Here is a 19,095-nt window from a genome sequence, read left to right as displayed (position 1 = left end):
TGGGGGTTACCAATATATGAAACAGATTTGAGCCATGGGAGTTTGCAGGGAGTGATTAAAGAACACAAATGGTACGCTGGGGCATGACACTTACACAAGTAAGAGTCATTCAAGTAACACATTGGGCATTTTCTATTTTGTCCTAGCCACCTACAAATATTTCTAGGCATGGTGTCATCTACAGAAAGGATTAACAAATGAGCAGGAAAGAAAAACAAGATAACGGAGACATACAGGAATTAAAGGAGGTAAAATAACAGGGTAATTAGCAGAGAAAGGCAAAAGTCTTTGGTATCATGATTTAGGGGAGATGTTGTTTAGGTCTGTGAATTACTGCCAGGGTTTACAGATTTAGTTCTAAGTTACCAAGGCTCTAGGACAACAAAGAGGTTCTCTCCAGCTCTTCTAGGCTGTTGCTCTAGTTGAAGATTATATGCTTAATAAATGAATAAACAGCTGAAGCCTGAGATCCATGGTAACCTCAGAATTTATCACCCAGTAGTCTGACCTTGCTTAAACCACTGAATCATGTCTTCCCAGGCATCAAATCTGATGAACCATGTCACTCTCAGGTCCTTTGGAGATGCAGACATTGATAACACATCATAAAGCACTACTAAATATCAATGATTCGTACGATCTGCCTCAGCATGTTATTAAGTTAATGGCAGGTTTCTAACGGAAGGTATTTTTTGAAGTTTTCTTATAGGAAATTCTAGAATAAAAGCTGATATTTGTATCATGTCATGGATTATGAGGCATTTTCAAACACAGTACCTCAAAAATATGACCTACATGATCATCCTATTAGAAAAGGATAATGAGAACAGATGAAGAAACAAAAAGCATGGAGAAGTTAAATAACTCATCTAAATTATTACAGTAAATTATTAAGCAGGAAAGCCAGGGTTAGTCTTCTAACTCATACCCATACTTGTTTTTCCCATGATTTTTAATTTAGTAGTATAAAACATACTGAATCCGTAATGAACAATTTCCTATATTTTCTTCCCTTTAGTCATTATATGGCATCGGCTAAGCGCTGTGCTTGGAAAGCCAGTGAGAAAACAAAGAGGAGAAAAGAGAAAAAAATACTAATAATGTGCCTTTAAATCTAGGTTCCTTACTATGTTCTTTTATATCTGTTGCCAAGTACTTTTCCTGAAGGTAATTACCAATAATTATTCTCTGTGATTGCTATGTGCATGTCGCAGACACCACCATTACTCTAATTACAATACAGTCAGCCAAAGCTGGATTGTTAAATTTCAGTTCGATTCACTGTTTGTTTTGCAGACTATTTATAGATGTGACAGATGTATAGTGCTCAAAGACAATAATGGATTTGATACACTTTTCTGAAGCTGATATAAAATATACAAAAACATTAAAAGGAACAAATTGGACAATTTAGTGAAGACCACAGCTGCTAAAAGGATATTAGGATAGTTTCCCTGGGAGTTTGAAGTCCCCTTGCTAAAATAACCAGTGAATTGTTCTTTTTGTAACATTCTCAAAATTAGTAACTGCTATGTGTGAATATATTCTGAAGAAGTAATTTGAATTTATTGTGAGAAGAAAAGGAAGAATGAAATATTTTATTGCCATTTTTTAATTGTGACGAAATACATGTACCATGAAAGTTGCCACTTTAATCATGCTTTAAGTGTACCATTCAGGAGCATTAATTACATTCACAATGTTGTACAGCTCTATTTCCAAAACTTTTTCATCATCCCAAAGAGAAACTCTGTACCTGTGGAGTATTAATTCCCACCTCCCCTTTCACCCAAGTCTCAACCACTAATCCACTTTCTGACTATGAACTTGACTGCTTTAGACTATTTGGTAAAGTGCAATCATACAGGACTTGTCCTTCTTGTGACTGGACTTTTTCATTTATCACAATGCCTTCCAGGCTCATCTGTGTGGCAGCGTGTGGCAGCTCTTCATTCCTGTCACAGCCAAACGATGCTCCATTGTGTGCATGTGCCACAATGTGTTCGTTCATTCATCTGTTGGACACTTCGGGTGTTTCTACTTGGGCTACTGTGAATAAGGGTTGTGTGAACGTTAGCATACAAGTATCTCAGTCCTTACTTTCAAACTTTGGGGTATATACTCAGGAATTAAGTTGCTGGATCACAGTGGGTTTTCTGTAGTTAACTTTTTGAGGAACTACCAAATTGTTTTTCACGGTGTACGTTCCCAGCAGCGATGTATAAGGATTCCAATTTCTCCCCACCACCTTTGCTTACACATATTTTCTGTCTTTTTGATGACAGCCATCATAGTAGGTATGAAGTGGAATCTCATAGTGCTTTTTTGACTTGCCTTTCCCTAATGACTAACGATAATGAGCATCTTTTTCACATGTTTATTTTCCACTTGCAGATCTTCTTTGGAGAAATGTCTATTCAAGTTCTTTGCCCATTTTTTAACCATCTTTTCGTTGCTGAGTTGTAGAAGTTCTTCATATATTCTGGATATTAAACTCTTATCAGATATGTGATTTGCAAATATTTTCTCACATTCTGTGGGTTGTCTTCCACTGTCATGATAGTCCTTTGATGCACAAGTTTTTACTTTTAATAAAATCCAATTTATCTACTACTTTTTCTTTTGTTGCTTCTGCTTCTGAAGAAACCACTGCCAAGTCCAAGGTCATGAAGATTTGTCCCTGTTTCCTCCTAAGAGTTTTATAATTTATTTCTTATTTTTAGGGTCTTTGATGCATTTTGAGCTAAGTTTTGTATATAAAGTAAGGGCCCAATTTCATTCTTTTTCATGTCATTACTCAATTTTCACAGTACTATTTAAAAGAAAAAGTTGTATTTTTAATAACTAAGATGCTGTGAATGCTATACTGTCCGTCATTTTAAAGGCTGGCAATTCTCAGACAGTGAGTTATTTTTTTTTTTCAGTATTCTAAGATTTTGATGTGGAAAATGACATCCTCTTTTTTATTTAAAAATGTTTGTGCACAGGGATGCCTGGGTGGCTCAGCTGGTTAAGCAGCCAACTCTTGATTTTGACTGAGGTCATGATCTCACAATTCATGAGTTTGAGCCCCGTGTTGGGCTCTGTGCTGACAACACGGAGCCTGCTTGAGATTCCATCTCTCCCTCTCTCTCTGCCCTTTCCCTACACCTGCTCTCTCCACCTCTCTCAAAATAAATAAATAAACTTAAAAAAAATATTTGTGGGGTGCCCACGTGGCTCAGTCAGTTAAGTGTCCGACTTTAGCTCACATCATGATCTTGCAATTCATGGGTTCAAGCCCCGTGTTGGGCTCTGTGCTGACAGCTCAGAGCCTGGAGCCTGCTTCAGATTCTGTCTGTCTGTCTCTCTCTGCCCCTCCTCTGCTCCCACTCTCTCCCTCTCCCTCTCAAAAATAAATAAAACATCAAAATGAGTTTTAAAAAATATTTGTGCACAGTGAAGGAAACCATCAACAAAATGAAAAGGCAACCTACTGAGTGGGAAGAAAATATCTGTTATCGATATACCTGGTGAGGGGTTGATATCCAAAATACATAAAGAACTCATACAACTCAATAACAAAAAAACAAAACAAATAACCCAATTAAAAAATGTGCAGAGTATCTGAAGAGACATTTTTCTAGAGAAGACATAAAGATGGCCAACAGGCACATGAAAAGATGCTCAACATAACTAATTATCAAGGAAATGCAAACCAAAACCATACATCTGTCAGAATGGCTATTATCAAAAAGTCAAGAAATGACAAGTGCTGATAAGGATGTGGAGAAAAGGGACCCCCTTGTTCATTGTTGGTAGGGATGTACACTGCTGCAGCCACTACAGAAAACAGTATGGAGGTTTCTCAAAAAATTAAAAACAGAACTACCATGTAATCCAGCAATCCCTCTTTAGGTATTTATCCAAAGAAAACAAAAACATTAATTCAAAAAGATGTACATACCTCTATGTTCATTGTAGCATTATTTACAATAGCCAAGATATGGAAGCAACCTGAGTGTTTATCCATAGAAGAATAAATAAAGAAGATATAGTGCATATATAATGGACTATTACTTGGCCACAAAAAAGAATAAGATCTTGCCATCTGTGACAACATAGATAGACTCGGAGCATATTATGCAAAGTGAAAGAAGTCATACAGAGAAAAACAAATACTGTATAATTTCATTTATATGTGGAATCTAAAAAAAACAAACAAAATGAAAGAAAAAGTGACTCACAGATACACAGAACTAGTGGTTGCCAGAAAGGGGGGGGGGGGGGCGATGGGAGAAACACGTGAAGGGGATTAAGATTTACAAACTTCCAGTTATAAAATAAACAAGTCGTGGAAATATGATGTATAGCATAGGGGAATACAGTCAGTAATATAGTAATAACTTTGTACAGACACAGTAACTAGACCTATCAAGGTGATGATTTCATAATGTATAAAAACACAGAACCACTATGTTGTATACCTGAAACTAATATAATATTGTATGTCAACTATAAATCAATAAAAAAAAGAACAACAGTGAAAAATAACCTGGTGGAAGCAACCCCAAAGTCATCAGCTGATGAATGGATAAACAACAGTGGTATATCCATAAAATGGGAGAATTATTCAGGCATTAAAAAATCCAAGTACTGATACAAGGTATAATATGGAAGAATCTTTAAAACATTTTGCTAAATCAAAGAGGCCAATCACAAAAGACCACACAGTATGTGGATGACGTGAGAAGTCTAGAACAGACAAATCTAGAGAGACACAAGAATAGATTAGTGGTTGTTTAAAGCTGCAGAGAGTGGGGAATAGGCAAATAGATGGGTGATAGCTAAATGGGACAGGATTCCTTTGGGGGTTAATGAAAATGTTCTAAAGTTGATGTTGAGGATGGTTATAAATACTAAAACCCATTCAACTGTATATTCTGAATAGGTAAATTATATGGCACATGTGCTGTTTCTCAATAAAGCTGCTTTAAAAAAATGTTTTTAATCTTACTTTAAAACTGATAGATGTCCATTATCAAATTTAGATTAATACAGATATAAAGAAGAAAATAAAAACAAGCATTAAGGAAAAAACACAGATAACATATTTATCTAAGCCAAGTATTCTGTAACCTAACTTTTAATGGCTGCATAGTATATTATATCTGAAGGTACTACAATTTATTTAACTAAATCTCTTTCATAGGATGTTTAAAACTGCACTGTCCAATGCAACAGGCACTAGTCACAAGTAGCTATTTACTTAAATTAACTAAAAGTAAATAAAATTTAAATGCAGCTCTACATCTGTACTAACATTTCCAGTGCTCAACAGCATATGCATTTAGTGAAGCCTATACAGATAGCACAGATATAGAACATTTTTCTCATTACAGAAAGTTCTATTGGACAAGACTGCTTTAGAATGTTTCCAAATTATTCATATTATAAATAACTTCAAAGTTACTGCAAATAAACTTTATATATATATATATATATATGTGTGTGTGTGTGTATGTGTATGTGTATGTGTGTGTGTATATATACATATATATAGAAATATATATATGTATGTATATGTCCAAATTTCTTTGGAATAAATACCTAGAAATAAGTCGCTGGTTCAAAGGGCATACAAATTTTTCAGTTTTTGAAACTCTGGATACAGGGATATGCCCATTTCCTTTATTAATTTAATAGATAAAGAATAGTGTCTTCTGTTTAAAAGCTGCATTGGGAATCACTATGTTGTATACCTGAAACTAATCCAGTTGACCCTTGAACAACATGGGTTTAAACTGTGCAGGTCCATTTACATGCAGATTTTTTTTCAATACAGTATAGTACTGTAAATGTATTTACTATTCCTTGTGATATTCTTAATATTTTATGTAGCTTTACTTTAAGAATATAACACACAAAATTTGTGTTAATCAACTGTTTATGTTATTGGTAAGGCTTTTCAGTCAACTACTAGGCTCCTGGTAGTTAAGTTTTGGGTGGGAGTCAAACTCCCACTTCCGACTGTGCCCCTAATCTCCACATTGTTCAAAGGTCAACCGTATAATATTGTATGTCAACTACACGTCAATAAAATAAATAAAATAAAAGCTGCATTGATTTGATTATGGTGGTGGTGAAGCGGGAAGAGAGGGACAAAGATCTCTACAAATAGGACACCAAAGATGGTAGTGTTTGCAAATTCTACTATAGTAGAATTTATATAGTAAATTATATAGAATTTATATATATAGCACCAGTCTGTACAGAAAGAGGATGTTGTCACATTACATTGTCTCCATATACCACGTATCTTCAGTAACACCACTTTTAGGATTAAAAATGCACATCTGTTTATTGTCCATTTGTGTTCTGTTTTTTCATGAACCAATTTTTCTCAGTGTATCTTTCTATTAAGAATGATTATCTTTTTTCTTATTATCTTATAAGAGTTCTTGATATACAGAAGATATGAACACTCTGTTTTCCAAATACAATCAAATGTATTTCCTTAGCTTGTTATTTGCCTTTCCTAGGAAATGTAAGAGGTTAACATTTGGATAGTAAAAACTGATACCTTTTCTTTAAGGAGAAGGTTTTCCCGATTACAAAAAAAAAAAAAATCTAGTATTTTTATGTTGTTATTTTTTACAGTTCAAGTTAAACTTTACGTTATAGAATATACACTGGCATATGACGTAAAGAAGGAACTGAACATAATTTTTTCCTGATATTAGAGTTATTCCCAAATCTTAATAAAACTCTAAGAGGGAAATGTACTTTAGAATTTTAATAAAATTCACCCAAGTTACTAAGCAGACATCCAAACCAGTCATCCTTATCTGGAATAAGAAAAGCACATTTTTACATTTTAGCAATGCTGTCTTTGGGGTTTTGTTTTTTCCAAAAAAGTATCATTTCCACTCAGTAGAGGCACAGATCTTGTATTTTCTTCAAAATAAAGAGAAAAATGAGCTACATGTAAAGAATTCCAGAAGAGGAAAAAGAAAAGTACAGAAGAGGAACCAAAGACTGAGATTTATTCCCAGATCCACGAAAGACACAACTGTACTGACCACTGTGCTTTCCTTTCACAAAATAAAAGACAATTTCCTTGAGAGGAGCCCCCAAGATTCCATGACAAATGTTTTCCTACTCTTGGTACCAAACACCAGCATAATTTCTCACTGATGGATTAAACATTATTTTCCATACATAAAATTAAGAGATTGTTATTTTCACCTCATTTTCTACTGTTTCATTATGATTTCATTAGTCCCAAAAATAACCCAACTATGTCATACTAGGGGCAAAGTAACACGTTCTACTCTTTGTTTTCATTCTCTATCTTTCAAGAGAGAATACCATTGGTAAACCCATATTTTATTTCAATTCTGCAAGTTCCACATTTCCAAATAAACATTTATTATTTAAAAAAATGTTTTAAACCTTTATTTTTGAGAGAGAGACAGAGTGAGAGCAGGAGAGGAACAGAGAGAGAGGGAGACACAGAATCCAAAGCAGGCTCCAGGCTCTAAGCTGTCAGCACAGAGTCCGACATGGGGCTCAAACCCACGAACTGTGAGATCATGACCTGAGCCGAAGTCGGATGCTTAACCGACTGAGCCACCCAGGTGCCGCAACATTTGTTATTTTTAAAAAATCTATTCCTTCGAAGATCAATTCTAAAGCTTTAAAACATCACCCTCTCATCAAACAAAATACCTTCTCCTCACCGAGGAAGTCACTTCTGCCAGTCTCACATCACAACTGGTACATGTCTGTACCGTAACACTTACCACATTATATTCCAGCTCCAACGACTTTGAAGTGTGTCTGCTTCCCCTGCTGGCCTGGGAGCTCCCTAAACTCAGACCAAGCTCTACATAGTTATCCCTCATCTCTAGTTTCATCCAAGCATTTGGCACAGAATCTGAATAATAAGACCTGGTATCTTCTGTTAAAATGACTGGACAAATCTTGTCCAAGAGCAACTGTGCCCCCCCTTTCTAATCATTTAAGACCCTTGTTTGTTCTTCATATTCCTTTAATAAATACCTATCCAAAGCAATACTCTTATTTACATGAAGCTAGGGTTTATAAATAGGGGAAACCCCTTTTTTTTTTTTTTTTTTTGCAAAGGCGGCACTATTTTTAACAAAGTACTTACACATAAATGGAGTAAAATACTGCTTGTGACACAGGTTATTAGTGTTTCCATTTACACGTAGAAAAACTGAAGCGACAAAAGATTAGAAATTTGCCAAAGGTAACGGCACTAGCAGATCACAGGGTTAGAAGCTGAGGGGTTCCAACCATACGTGTGATGGACTTTTCACTACATCAAGCAAGTCTTCAGACAAATAACCTTTTGACATAGCATCGGCTGTACTAGAAATACTTACACTGACCCCAGCGACCTGTTCTTGGGTTCAAATAATTTGGATAAAGACCATTTGGACGATCCATTTTCTGAAGTAGTTTCCGAATATGCATGACCTTAACAAAAATAAAGAATACAATTAATAAAGTAAATGTCAACTAGGCTTTGTGGTTTTTCCTCACTCAGAACCTACACCATCTCCCGTGTGTCTGTCTGTGTGTGTGGTGGTGGTGGTGGTGGTGGTAGTGGTCAGGAAAGGCTTCTACTTTATAAATGACTCGTTATTTTTACCAGATGATATACCACCATTATTTAAAATTCAAGAAACAACTGAAAATATGAAGAGCACAGAAAAAAACTAATTTAAATGCCAACATTTTACTATCCAGAAATAACCATCAGAAACATCAGTAATACACATCATTCCAGACACATTTAATATGTACATATCTAAATATAAAAACAGAAATAATTTCATAGAAATGGAATCATAAAAGGACATTTATAATAAGAAGTATGAAACTAACCTGAATAGGTGAAAAAGTGAACTAAATTACTGAACTCTAAATATCGATCCATAATAGAAATCCTGAAAATTCCTAAAATCCCCAAACTTTTGATTCCTGAAAGATCTCCCTAAAGCTACGGAGGAAAGAAATCACAAAAATATATTAAGAAGCTAGAAGCTTTCTCAGGGACTTTATCTGCATTCATCTATACACTGGATGGATTTTGAGAGTGCACAAATGTATTCTACTCCTTGTATTCTTATTTGAGAATGTTCCTTTTACCTCTGAAGGATAACCTGCTCAGTATGCATGACTTGGGGAAACATCTTCACAGAACCTTATATATACTTCATTATTTTCTGGCTTGAGCACAGCACAAATCCTGTTAGGATAATGTCCCGGTCATCTTTCATTTGGCTGGACTTTGTCATTAGGCGGTTTTAGGAACTGGCCCAAGGATGGTGTGTTGTCTGTGTTCTTTCAAGGCTGAGACCAACTCTATGTACAATCCCAATCTGAATAATTCCGTGAACCACGATTAGGCAGTTTGAAATGATGCCATTAGGGATAATAAAATATTACCTTCTTTTGTCTTCTGAAAATTAGGCATACGTTGAATCCTCTCTGCTTCTTTCAGCTGCCTTTCCTTTCTGAATCTTTTTATCCATCTCTTTTTTACTGTCAATACCTTTACTAGCTTGTCTCAATTTTGTCTTCTAAGTCCATCATTGTCTTTGAACACCTCCTTTGTACTGCTTCCAATTTGGCTTTCATTTTTGGTGGTAACTGTTTCTTGCAATTTGTTACTGACAGCACATCTTAACTGTCTCTGAGCACTCTATTTCTGTTGATATACTTGTTTCACAGAGAGGAGGGCTTCGTTATCTTCCCTCTCATGGCGATGTTCGGTCAGGATTTAATTGCTATTTCCTGAGAAGTATTTTTTGGGCATCTCTTATATATCCTATTCCTTCCCTCTTTTTTTCTGATAACATACCTCTGTATAAATTCTATCCTTGTTCTTTCCTGATGAATTACTCATCGTTATTTTCCTTGAACCAGCTATTTACACAAGGATGACATAAAAGGCCAGGAAGAGACCGGACGCCTTTGCTTTTCCCCAGATAACCGAGACTAGCAATGCAGTAGCACTGCTCATAAAAGAAAATGTGTCACGCATTCTCTTCCCTCACCGAAGTTTCCTGAGAATTCTGTTATCCTAGCTTCTCAACACATCTGTAGAAGGGTCCAAAGAAGCACCCACCATCAGTCCGTGACCCTGTTCTCAATGCTGCTAATGAAGACTTCGGTTCTGCACCTCTAGATATACCATTTATTTCAGGGAACTGTGCTCTTCTGGTTTTTTATTCTTGAAATCTGCAGCCACAAATATCCTCTCTTGTTTCCCAAACCTCTCTGCCCTTGATTACGGCAACCTTTTCTCCTATTTTGTGGTGTGAAATATCAAGTATCTCTTAATTCTATTAAAAAGGGAATTTGCAGTTCTCTCTCTCCTTCCTGTCACTTTTAGGTGATTCCTATCTGTCAGATCCTCTACTTCAGAAATCCCATATGCTAGATTACCTTCATTTTATACATTTATCAGCTTTTAATCTCTTCATGCTTTTTCTTGGTTTCCACTATGATGGTCTCCTGCTTTTCCACGTTAGTAAATCGGTTTTCAATTATGTAAAGTCACTGCTTTGTTGTTTTTCGTTTATTTATTCATAATAGAAATATAACGTTTTAAGATCTCAATTTGTTTCTTCAGTTCTGCAATCTTTTTGTATCATTATTTCTTTTGAGTTATAATTTTACTGAGTTCACTTGTTATTATAGTATAAATTACAGTGACTTCGTGAAATTTGAAAGTGGGTTCTTTATCAGTCTTTTACATGCTATTTACCACCACGGTTTTGTTACTACCCTGTTGCAGTATGTTTATATACTTGCCACGTTTTCCCTCTGCGTCTTGCTCACGTTTAACAGGATCGGCTCTGACCTGAACTTTGGTTTGATATGTTACAGCTGCAGTGTCTCTGAATTCATCCCTACTGTGTCGGGTGGGTGAGAGGGGAGTATTCCTCCCCTCCTAGACACAATTTGAGATCTGGAGTCCCAGTGTTCAGGGAAGATGGAGGCAAGACCCCTCGGGAGCTGTGGACAAGTGAACACCCCACACCCTCGGCACTGGTGTCCTCTGTGAGATGGACTGATGGGGAGTGCCAGGAATCTGATGACGTGCTTCCTTTGCCCAGTAAGGGTTCAGAACAAGGTGGGAAACAGACTTAAGTACCATGCCACAAGCTTTCTGCTTCTTGGCTGTCACATACTTGTGACATGAGACTGCAGCCTCTCCTCCTTTCATTGCTATGGATAAATGTTTGCCGGTCTTTAAGATTTTCGTTAGTTTCATCAGGAAAAGAAAAATTCTGTGTCTTCCTTCACTGCTGTCTTTACCTGCAAATTCTTCTCAACCGATGAAACAGCTCACACATAGAAAGTAATATACACAGATTCCACTCACATCCCAATTTAAGAAATGCAATACTACAAACACCTTTGCTGCACTGTTTATACATTTACAGAGCACGGACTCTGTCCTGGCTGTACTCACAGTTCTGAGTTTTATGGTCATCACTTCTGAATTCTCATACAAAACATATTATTCAGCTCTGCTTGTTTTTAACTTTTTAAAAAAGGTTGTATCATATTCTCTTAATTGATAAATATAATTCAATTCTTCCTACTGCTGTACTGAATTTTATTACATAAATTGCTAATGCAAATGATTCTTCTATGTATAGTATGGTGTAAATGTACATATCAAAGAGTGGAATTGCTGGGTCACAGGGTATATGTATTTTCAACTTCACTAGACTTGTCTTTTAAATTTAAGCCTTTAATGCTCCTCAAATGGTTATAATCTGCAATGCTGCCCCTGTCACAATGTTTCCACATATATATGGATCTATTTAAGGAACATTTATTCTGTTCATCAGTCTATTTCTCTTTATGCACCAACACTTCCCTGTGAGTGTCGATATGGGTAATGCAAACCCACTCCACATTTCTCCTTTATATAAATTCTAGAAGAATCTTGTCAAGTTTCATTTTTTTAAAAGAAGCCACTGAAGTTCTAAGTGGCACTGAATTAACGCTACAGATCAATCTGGAAAAGACTAAAGTTTTTATGATACTGTTTAGCTGTACATGAACAGAACATCCTTCTCCATTTACTTAGGTCCTCCTCAACGTCATTCAAGTGTTTTGAACTTTATTTATCTTTTGTTAAGCTTATTTGTAAGGAAGTTACACTCTTGTTCCCATCACGTAAAGTTCCTACCACATATGTTTGTTAACACTGATACTTTCTTGCCTGTTGTAGTTGGTGCAGAGAAATGCTGGTGATTTTTCATATCTATATTGATCTTCTATTCAAAACTATAAATATGCTCTTATTTCTAATAGTTTAAATACAGATTATTTTAAGATTTCAGGTGGATAATCATGTAATCTGTGAATGATTATTTTTTTCCTTCTTCCTTTTCAATTCAATTCAATTCTTTAACTTTCTGTTCACTTTGTTTTTCTTGTTCTGGGGCTAGGGACACTGCAACGCGATGCTGAATAGAGATGGCAACAGAATTTTCACAAAACTACTAGTGGTTACACTTCTCAAATAACAGTAAATATTGTAAAGAGAATGGACATTCCTTTAGATAGTTTAAAAAGAAAAAAAAAAGGGGGGGCCCAGAGTACTGACATACACCTTCCTGGAAAGGCAAACATTTTCCAAGCAACGATCGTTCGGTAAATCTTAAAGAACTCTTTTATGATAAACAAAGAGAAGGCGGCGAGAAAACTGACCTTCTTGTAGTAGACGGGGTCCCCTGTCAGGTAGCTGAGGTGGACAAACTCCATGTGCAGTGTACCAAATTCGGCAAGAATGCTGCTACCTGCAGATGCCCAGCCCCAGTTCCGCCCTACTCCACTGAGGGAAGGCAAAGGTCAAAGGAGACAGAATTGGAAAAAGACCAGAACATTTTTGTAATGAGTACATAAACTTTAATTCTTTTAGAAATTATTATATCGAACACAATAGCTTGTTTATATCTAACAGATTATTATAACTTTTTTTGAATAGGTACTATATCCACAGGTTTTAAAAATCAAAACAATACAGGAAAGTATACAGTAAGTAAATAGATTTCATCCCTGAACTCTCACGTCTCTTCACCCTATCAGGCCCCACAGATAATCACTTGCATTAGTTTCTTATGTATTACTACAGAATTTTTATGCATATATAAGCAATCCAAATATCTATTATTTCCTCCTCTATTACACAAAATATAGCAAAGTATACATACTGCTCTGCATCTTGCATTTTAAGATACACTGCAGTGGTCTTTCCATAATTGGTTCATCACAACTTTCTCATTGTTTTTTAAACAACTGTACAAAATTCTATGATATTAATGATTTTCAATTTGAATGCCCCACCCCAGAGGCATATGAAAATGTGTGAGAGCATTCTGAGTTGTATCGAACCTTGAAGGTGCAATTTACGTTTATTGTGTTAGGGCCAAAGATGTAACGTGCCCAAGAATGGTTAAGTCAGTGTCATACAATAAAGAACTGTCCTGCCCCAAATGCTGATATACATGTGTAAAACACCACTATATTACACAAACATAATTTAATCAACCCTCTGTTGGTGTTCCTTCAGCATTTTTCTAATATTTTGCTATTAATAAAGACTTTGACAGTGAATAATCTTATGTACATCTTTTTTGTGCTTATATACTCCTAGGGTATCTTCCTGCCTTTTTTCAGCCTGCCTTATAATTTACTGGAAGCTAGACTATATAAATGAAAAAGCACAGACACTTTGAACATTATATTCTTTCTAAAGGTTAAGTTCCTTCTGAAACACAGGTTGAGTGCAGGCAGACTTAAGGGGAGTCTATTTCCATTTTACCTCTATTTCTAGGGAGTGCCCTCTGGGACCGCAGCTGGAAGTCTGGGGTGTTAACAAGAGCCCTTTACCTTGGCAGCCTTAAACACTAATATCTTTCTCCCCAGTACCATGTGGCTGTTATTTTTTCTTTGCCCTTTAGCCTCCAACCACGATTTCCTTCTAAGTTTCCTTGAGTCTTGCCCCCATGCACATAAAGTTACAGAATCAGCCAACAATTTGAGAGAAATGTATAAATTGCTGGGCTTAGAAATTTCTCTGCAATTCCTTCCTGTCTTGAGATTTTGTCTCTCATGCCTCAGCCACTCTGGCAACTCTACCTGAGCATAGTCTCCTCTGCCCCAAATGACCACCCCTTGAGGCTTGGCCTCTCTGCCTGCACAATGATTTAAAACATGTCCTCAGGAAAAAAGCCAACATTTATACGGATATGACCTTCTCCTAGAAGTCCTCCCTCAGTTAGCTGCTCCAATGCCATTAAACTGCTTTGCTTAGCTGTTATGATTGGTTTTGTTATGGGAGGATTAGTTTGATACGGTTGGAACAGGAAGTCTAGGTTAATTATTCAAGTAGCAGAGCTCATGGATTATTTCTATGAGAATTCTAAACCATTCTCCAGGGTCTTTTCTACTTTCAGGAGGAAGTAAAAATACAAATCTTTCTCTTATTTTATATCCACTTGTATGCCGCCAATTCAATATACCATTATTTCTGTCTTGAGAAAACATTAAAATAGATAAAGTTCTTTAATTATTTGGTGCTATTTTCATATTGGCTTTGAAAATATGCTAGGAAAATACCACAAATTTTTTTTTTGTAGCTAGAAGTGAGAATCAAAGAAGAAATACGGATACAGTAAACTACACAGAACAGTCATTCATTTCCAAATATTAAGTGCCTAGTATGCTCTGGGAGATACAGTATTGAACCTGACATATAACATTCCTGCTCCTACATTAAATAAGACCATTTTAAATAGTGATAATTTCATACAGAAATTAGAATACTGAGTACTAGTGATAGAAGGTAAGTTAAAAGAAAGGTTCTTTATATATAGTGTTCAGAGAAACTGTTTCTGAAATGACACAATTTGTACTGAAACCTACATTAGGAGAAGGAACCAGTGACGAACAGATCTGGAAGAAGAGAAATCCCAGTAGAGGAAACAACAAATGCAATGACCCCGAGGAAAAGGAAGGTGGCTGGTGTGGCTAGAGCTCAGGAAGGGGAAGTGAATGATACAGGATGAGGTTCAACAGCTAGATATAGTCCAGACTACACAAGAACTCTGGTAAGGCCATGCTAAATTAAAAAAAAAAAAAAAATTCTGAGTGTAATGGAAGGTCATGAAGGATTTTAAGAAATATAACATCATATGTAAGGAATAAAGCATACCATTAAGAAAGATTACCTAGGCATCAGTGCGGTGAATGGATTACAATGTGGTCAAGTATAAACACAAAGTCCCTAGGAAGTCTAACAGCTTCCTCTTACCTACAAAAACTTTCTGTCCAAAGGTCCCAACATTGAATGCACTTAGAAGAAGTGCATTTAAACACTTTTCAAAACACTAAATTCTAAACAAGATTGTTCACATACTTGACACCCAACCTCACAGGAACGATCTAAAATGTTAAATTTGATATCTACCTATATTCCAACAACTCGGAAAAATAAAAAAATAAAAAAAAAAAAACCTAAGAAGAAGGTATAACACTGGTGAGGTGATGAGCTGCCAAAAACAAACAGATCATCATTTCATCAAAATGCTATAATTTCCAACTAATCAAAAATAAAAGGGGTAGATATTAAAATGTACATATGTGTATCAGAGAAACTGAACAAAAAATATGTAATGACTACCAAAAAACAAAAACAAACAACCAAGCAAAAACCATGATCTCTCTGGACTGACCACCAGCAACTGGAGTTTAAAAATGTTTGATAAGCTTCTGCTGATTTACAAGACAAATCAACCTGTGTCCTACATCGTGTTAAATGTTTTTCATAATAAGTGATCTATATTTTGTTTTTGTTTTGTTCAAAGTCCATTGAAAATCTTTAATCAATGAATTCAAGGAATGAAATAAATTTTTTAGCATATTGCAATGATTAAAAACAAATAAGTCACACAGAGAAAGACAGATACCATATGTTTTCACTCTTATGTGAATCCTGAGAAACTTAACAGAAGACCATGGGGGAGGGGAAGGAAAAAAAAAAAGTTAGAGAGGGAGGAAGTCAAACCATAAGAGACTCTTAAAAAAATGAGAATAAACTGAGAGTTGATGGGGGGAGGTGGGAGGGAGGGGGAAGTGGGTGATGGGCACTGAGGAGGGCACCTGTTGGGATGAGCACTGGGTGTTGTATGGAAACCAATTTGACAATAAATTTCATATTAAAAAAAAAACAACAAAGCACGTGAACAGGTTGACACTGAAATTTACCTCAGCAAAGGAGGAACTAAAAAATTAAATGATGTAAATTCAACCAATGTATAATGTTTAAATGGGTATATCTTGATTTATAGGAAGACTCTTGATGGAGCTCCTATTTTAAATTAAATATATTTATATATACTTCAGTGGAAAAAAATTGAGAAGACTTCTGATTTTGCATCAGCTAAATTGGAAGAAATACTAAAGCCAATTAAAAATAGAAGTTTTACACCAAAAACCCCCAAATAATCCAATTAAAAAATGGACAGTGGACTTGAATGGACAACTTTCCAAAGAAAACAGAACAAGAGTTAACAGATACATGAAAAGATGCTCAACATCACTCATCATCACACCTGTCAGAATGGCTAAAATCAACGACACAAGAAAGAAGAGGTATTGGCGAGGATGTGAAGAAACAGGAACCCTCCGACACCACTGATGGGAATGCAAGCTGACGCAGCCACTGTGGAAGCACTATGGAGGTTCCTCAAAAGTTAAAAATAGAATTTCCATATGATATAGTAATTCCACTACTGGGTATTTACCCAAAGAATATGAAAATGCTAATTCAAAAAGATAGATGCACCCATATGTTTACTGCATTATTTACAAAAGCCAAGATAGAGAAGCAACCCATTTTTTCCACTGGATTAAAAAGATATGGTATATATACAGATATAGATACAATGAAATATTACTCAACTATAAAAAATTAAATCTTGTCATTTGCAACAACATGGTTGCATCTAGAGAGTATAATGCTAAGTGAAGTAAGTCAGAGAAAGACAAATACCATATGAGTTCACTCGTATATGGAATTTAAGTAACAAAACAAATGAACAAAGGAAAAGATACAAAAAACAAAAACTCTTAAATACAGAGCACAAACTAGTGGTTGCCAGAGGAGAGGTGGGTGGGCAGACTGGCTGATGAACACTGAGAAATGTTTAGAACTGCTGAATCACTATAACATATACCTGAAACTAATATAACAAGGTATGTTCATTATGCTTGAATTAAAAAAAAAAAAGTTTTCTGTAGAAAATACTCTGAGTGAAAAGAATCACATCTGTGAAAATAGCCAGGCTAAAATATTTACACATTTTAAATTGCAAAAAAATGGAGAAGTGAGAATATTCTACTTTTGAGCAGAACTTCCTCTGAGCAACTGTAGAGAGAATACCTTCTCAAATAAAAGCATACAAAAGAGTCAACTGAAGGTGCTAATAATTTCAAATTTAGATAAATATACAAGGATATAGGTCTGTGTGTGTTTAGAAATGGTTTCATTTTGGGAAATCATTTTTGAACAGAACTATTTGAAAGGTCACCCAATAAAATAAAACTAATTTGTCAGTCTTTAAATGTAAGAAATTAAGCAAATAATTTAATTGCTCCTCCATTCACTCTTGAGTGTAATTGTACCCTTAATTGTACACTTATAAATAAAATGCTTACTGGTTACCCTCATTATATGAACGGCATAACATGTTTTTTAAATTTAGTGTAACGTAAATATTTTCCCCATTACACCATTTAAGCGGGTGCACATTACTTTCTTATGTACTACCAAAATCTGCTTACCCAATCACGTTCCTCTTGGACATTCAATATGTACTTATGTCTCTGTTTTCATGAAATATGCTATGATAAATACCATTTCATATATGTCTCAGTCCGTGCCTCCGATTACTTCCTTAACTGCCAGAGGTGGAATTGCTGGGTCAAAAGGAATAGGTTTTAAGGGATTCTGATGGATATTGATAGACGCTTCTTCAAGGATGCTAGGTACAAGGAAAGCTGTGATGTAAGAATGACCTTCCCACATCCTTATCCAGAAGAGGTGACATTTAAAAAAAATAAAATAAAGCCTTCCCTATTTGGCAAAAAATAAATGCAATGGTTTCCTTAATTTTTATTTTAATGTGAAATCTTATTTTTGTTACATTTCACTCAATGGGGGAGAAGGGAAAGATCACAGAGTCAATGATTTAAATTCAAAAGATATGAAACAGACTTTTAACTACAGAGAACAGATGGTTCCCAGAGGGGAAGGGATGTGGGGATGGGCTGAAGAGGTGATGGGGATTAAGGAGTGCACTTGTCGTGATGAGTATCAGGTGATGTTATGGAAGTGCTGACTTACCATGATGCACACCTGAAAGTAATATTACACTGCATGTTAACTAACTGGAATTTAAATAAAAACTTAAAGAAAAAAAAGATATGGAACATAGCACAAGTAAAAAGTCTCCCTCTAAGTCCTGTACTTCTTCCATTATTTCCCAGCCCCAAAGCTAACCTTTGTTCTTTCTCATCTAGTCTTTCAGAAAATTTCATACCTACACAAGCATAATTTGAATTACTACATTAGGATTTAACTTCACTTTATATATTGATTGGTCATTTATTTCTGTTTTTAATTTTCTATGTTTTCCAAACGTTTTGTGTCTAATATTTTTTCAAATTTAAGAATGTCTTCAATTACAGATCAGTGATATTTTTTGTGGCTTTTTTTTTTTCATAGCCCCTCAGTCAACTCTGGTCTATTTATTTTTCTTTTCAAAGAAACACACTGAGGTATGACTTAATACAGAAATGCATCAATTTAGACACAGAGTTTCAAGAGTTTTGGCAAATGAATACACTGGGGTAAGAATCAAGCCAATCTGTCCAATCCTGTCCTCATACACCATTGCAGTCAAATCGCACTTTCCCTCCACCCAGTCTCAAATAAACCATTCATCTACTTTCTCACATTATTCATTAGTTCTGTATGTTCTAGAATTTTATGTG

General features: G+C 35.5%; 1 protein-coding gene across 2 annotated transcripts in view; it reads right to left on the bottom strand.

Annotated features, from left to right (window-relative positions):
* Nucleotides 1-19,095, bottom strand: part of MAN1A2 (mannosidase alpha class 1A member 2) — a 175,834-nt gene that overhangs the window by 57,247 nt on the left and 99,492 nt on the right. For both annotated transcript variants that reach the window (XM_007075673.2, XM_042993842.1), the window contains exons 7-8: nucleotides 12,748-12,871; nucleotides 8,391-8,484 (exon numbers count right to left, since the gene is read on the bottom strand). In XM_007075673.2, the coding sequence (XP_007075735.1) occupies nucleotides 8,391-8,484; nucleotides 12,748-12,871 (218 nt within the window). The remainder of the gene's footprint in view (nucleotides 1-8,390; nucleotides 8,485-12,747; nucleotides 12,872-19,095) is intronic.

The sequence above is a fragment of the Panthera tigris genome, chromosome C1, assembly GCF_018350195.1.
Source record: "Panthera tigris isolate Pti1 chromosome C1, P.tigris_Pti1_mat1.1, whole genome shotgun sequence".
Taxonomy (NCBI): domain Eukaryota; kingdom Metazoa; phylum Chordata; class Mammalia; order Carnivora; family Felidae; genus Panthera; species Panthera tigris.
Note: the sequence above shows the minus strand (reverse complement) of the source record. Positions and strands in the feature narration are given on the sequence as shown.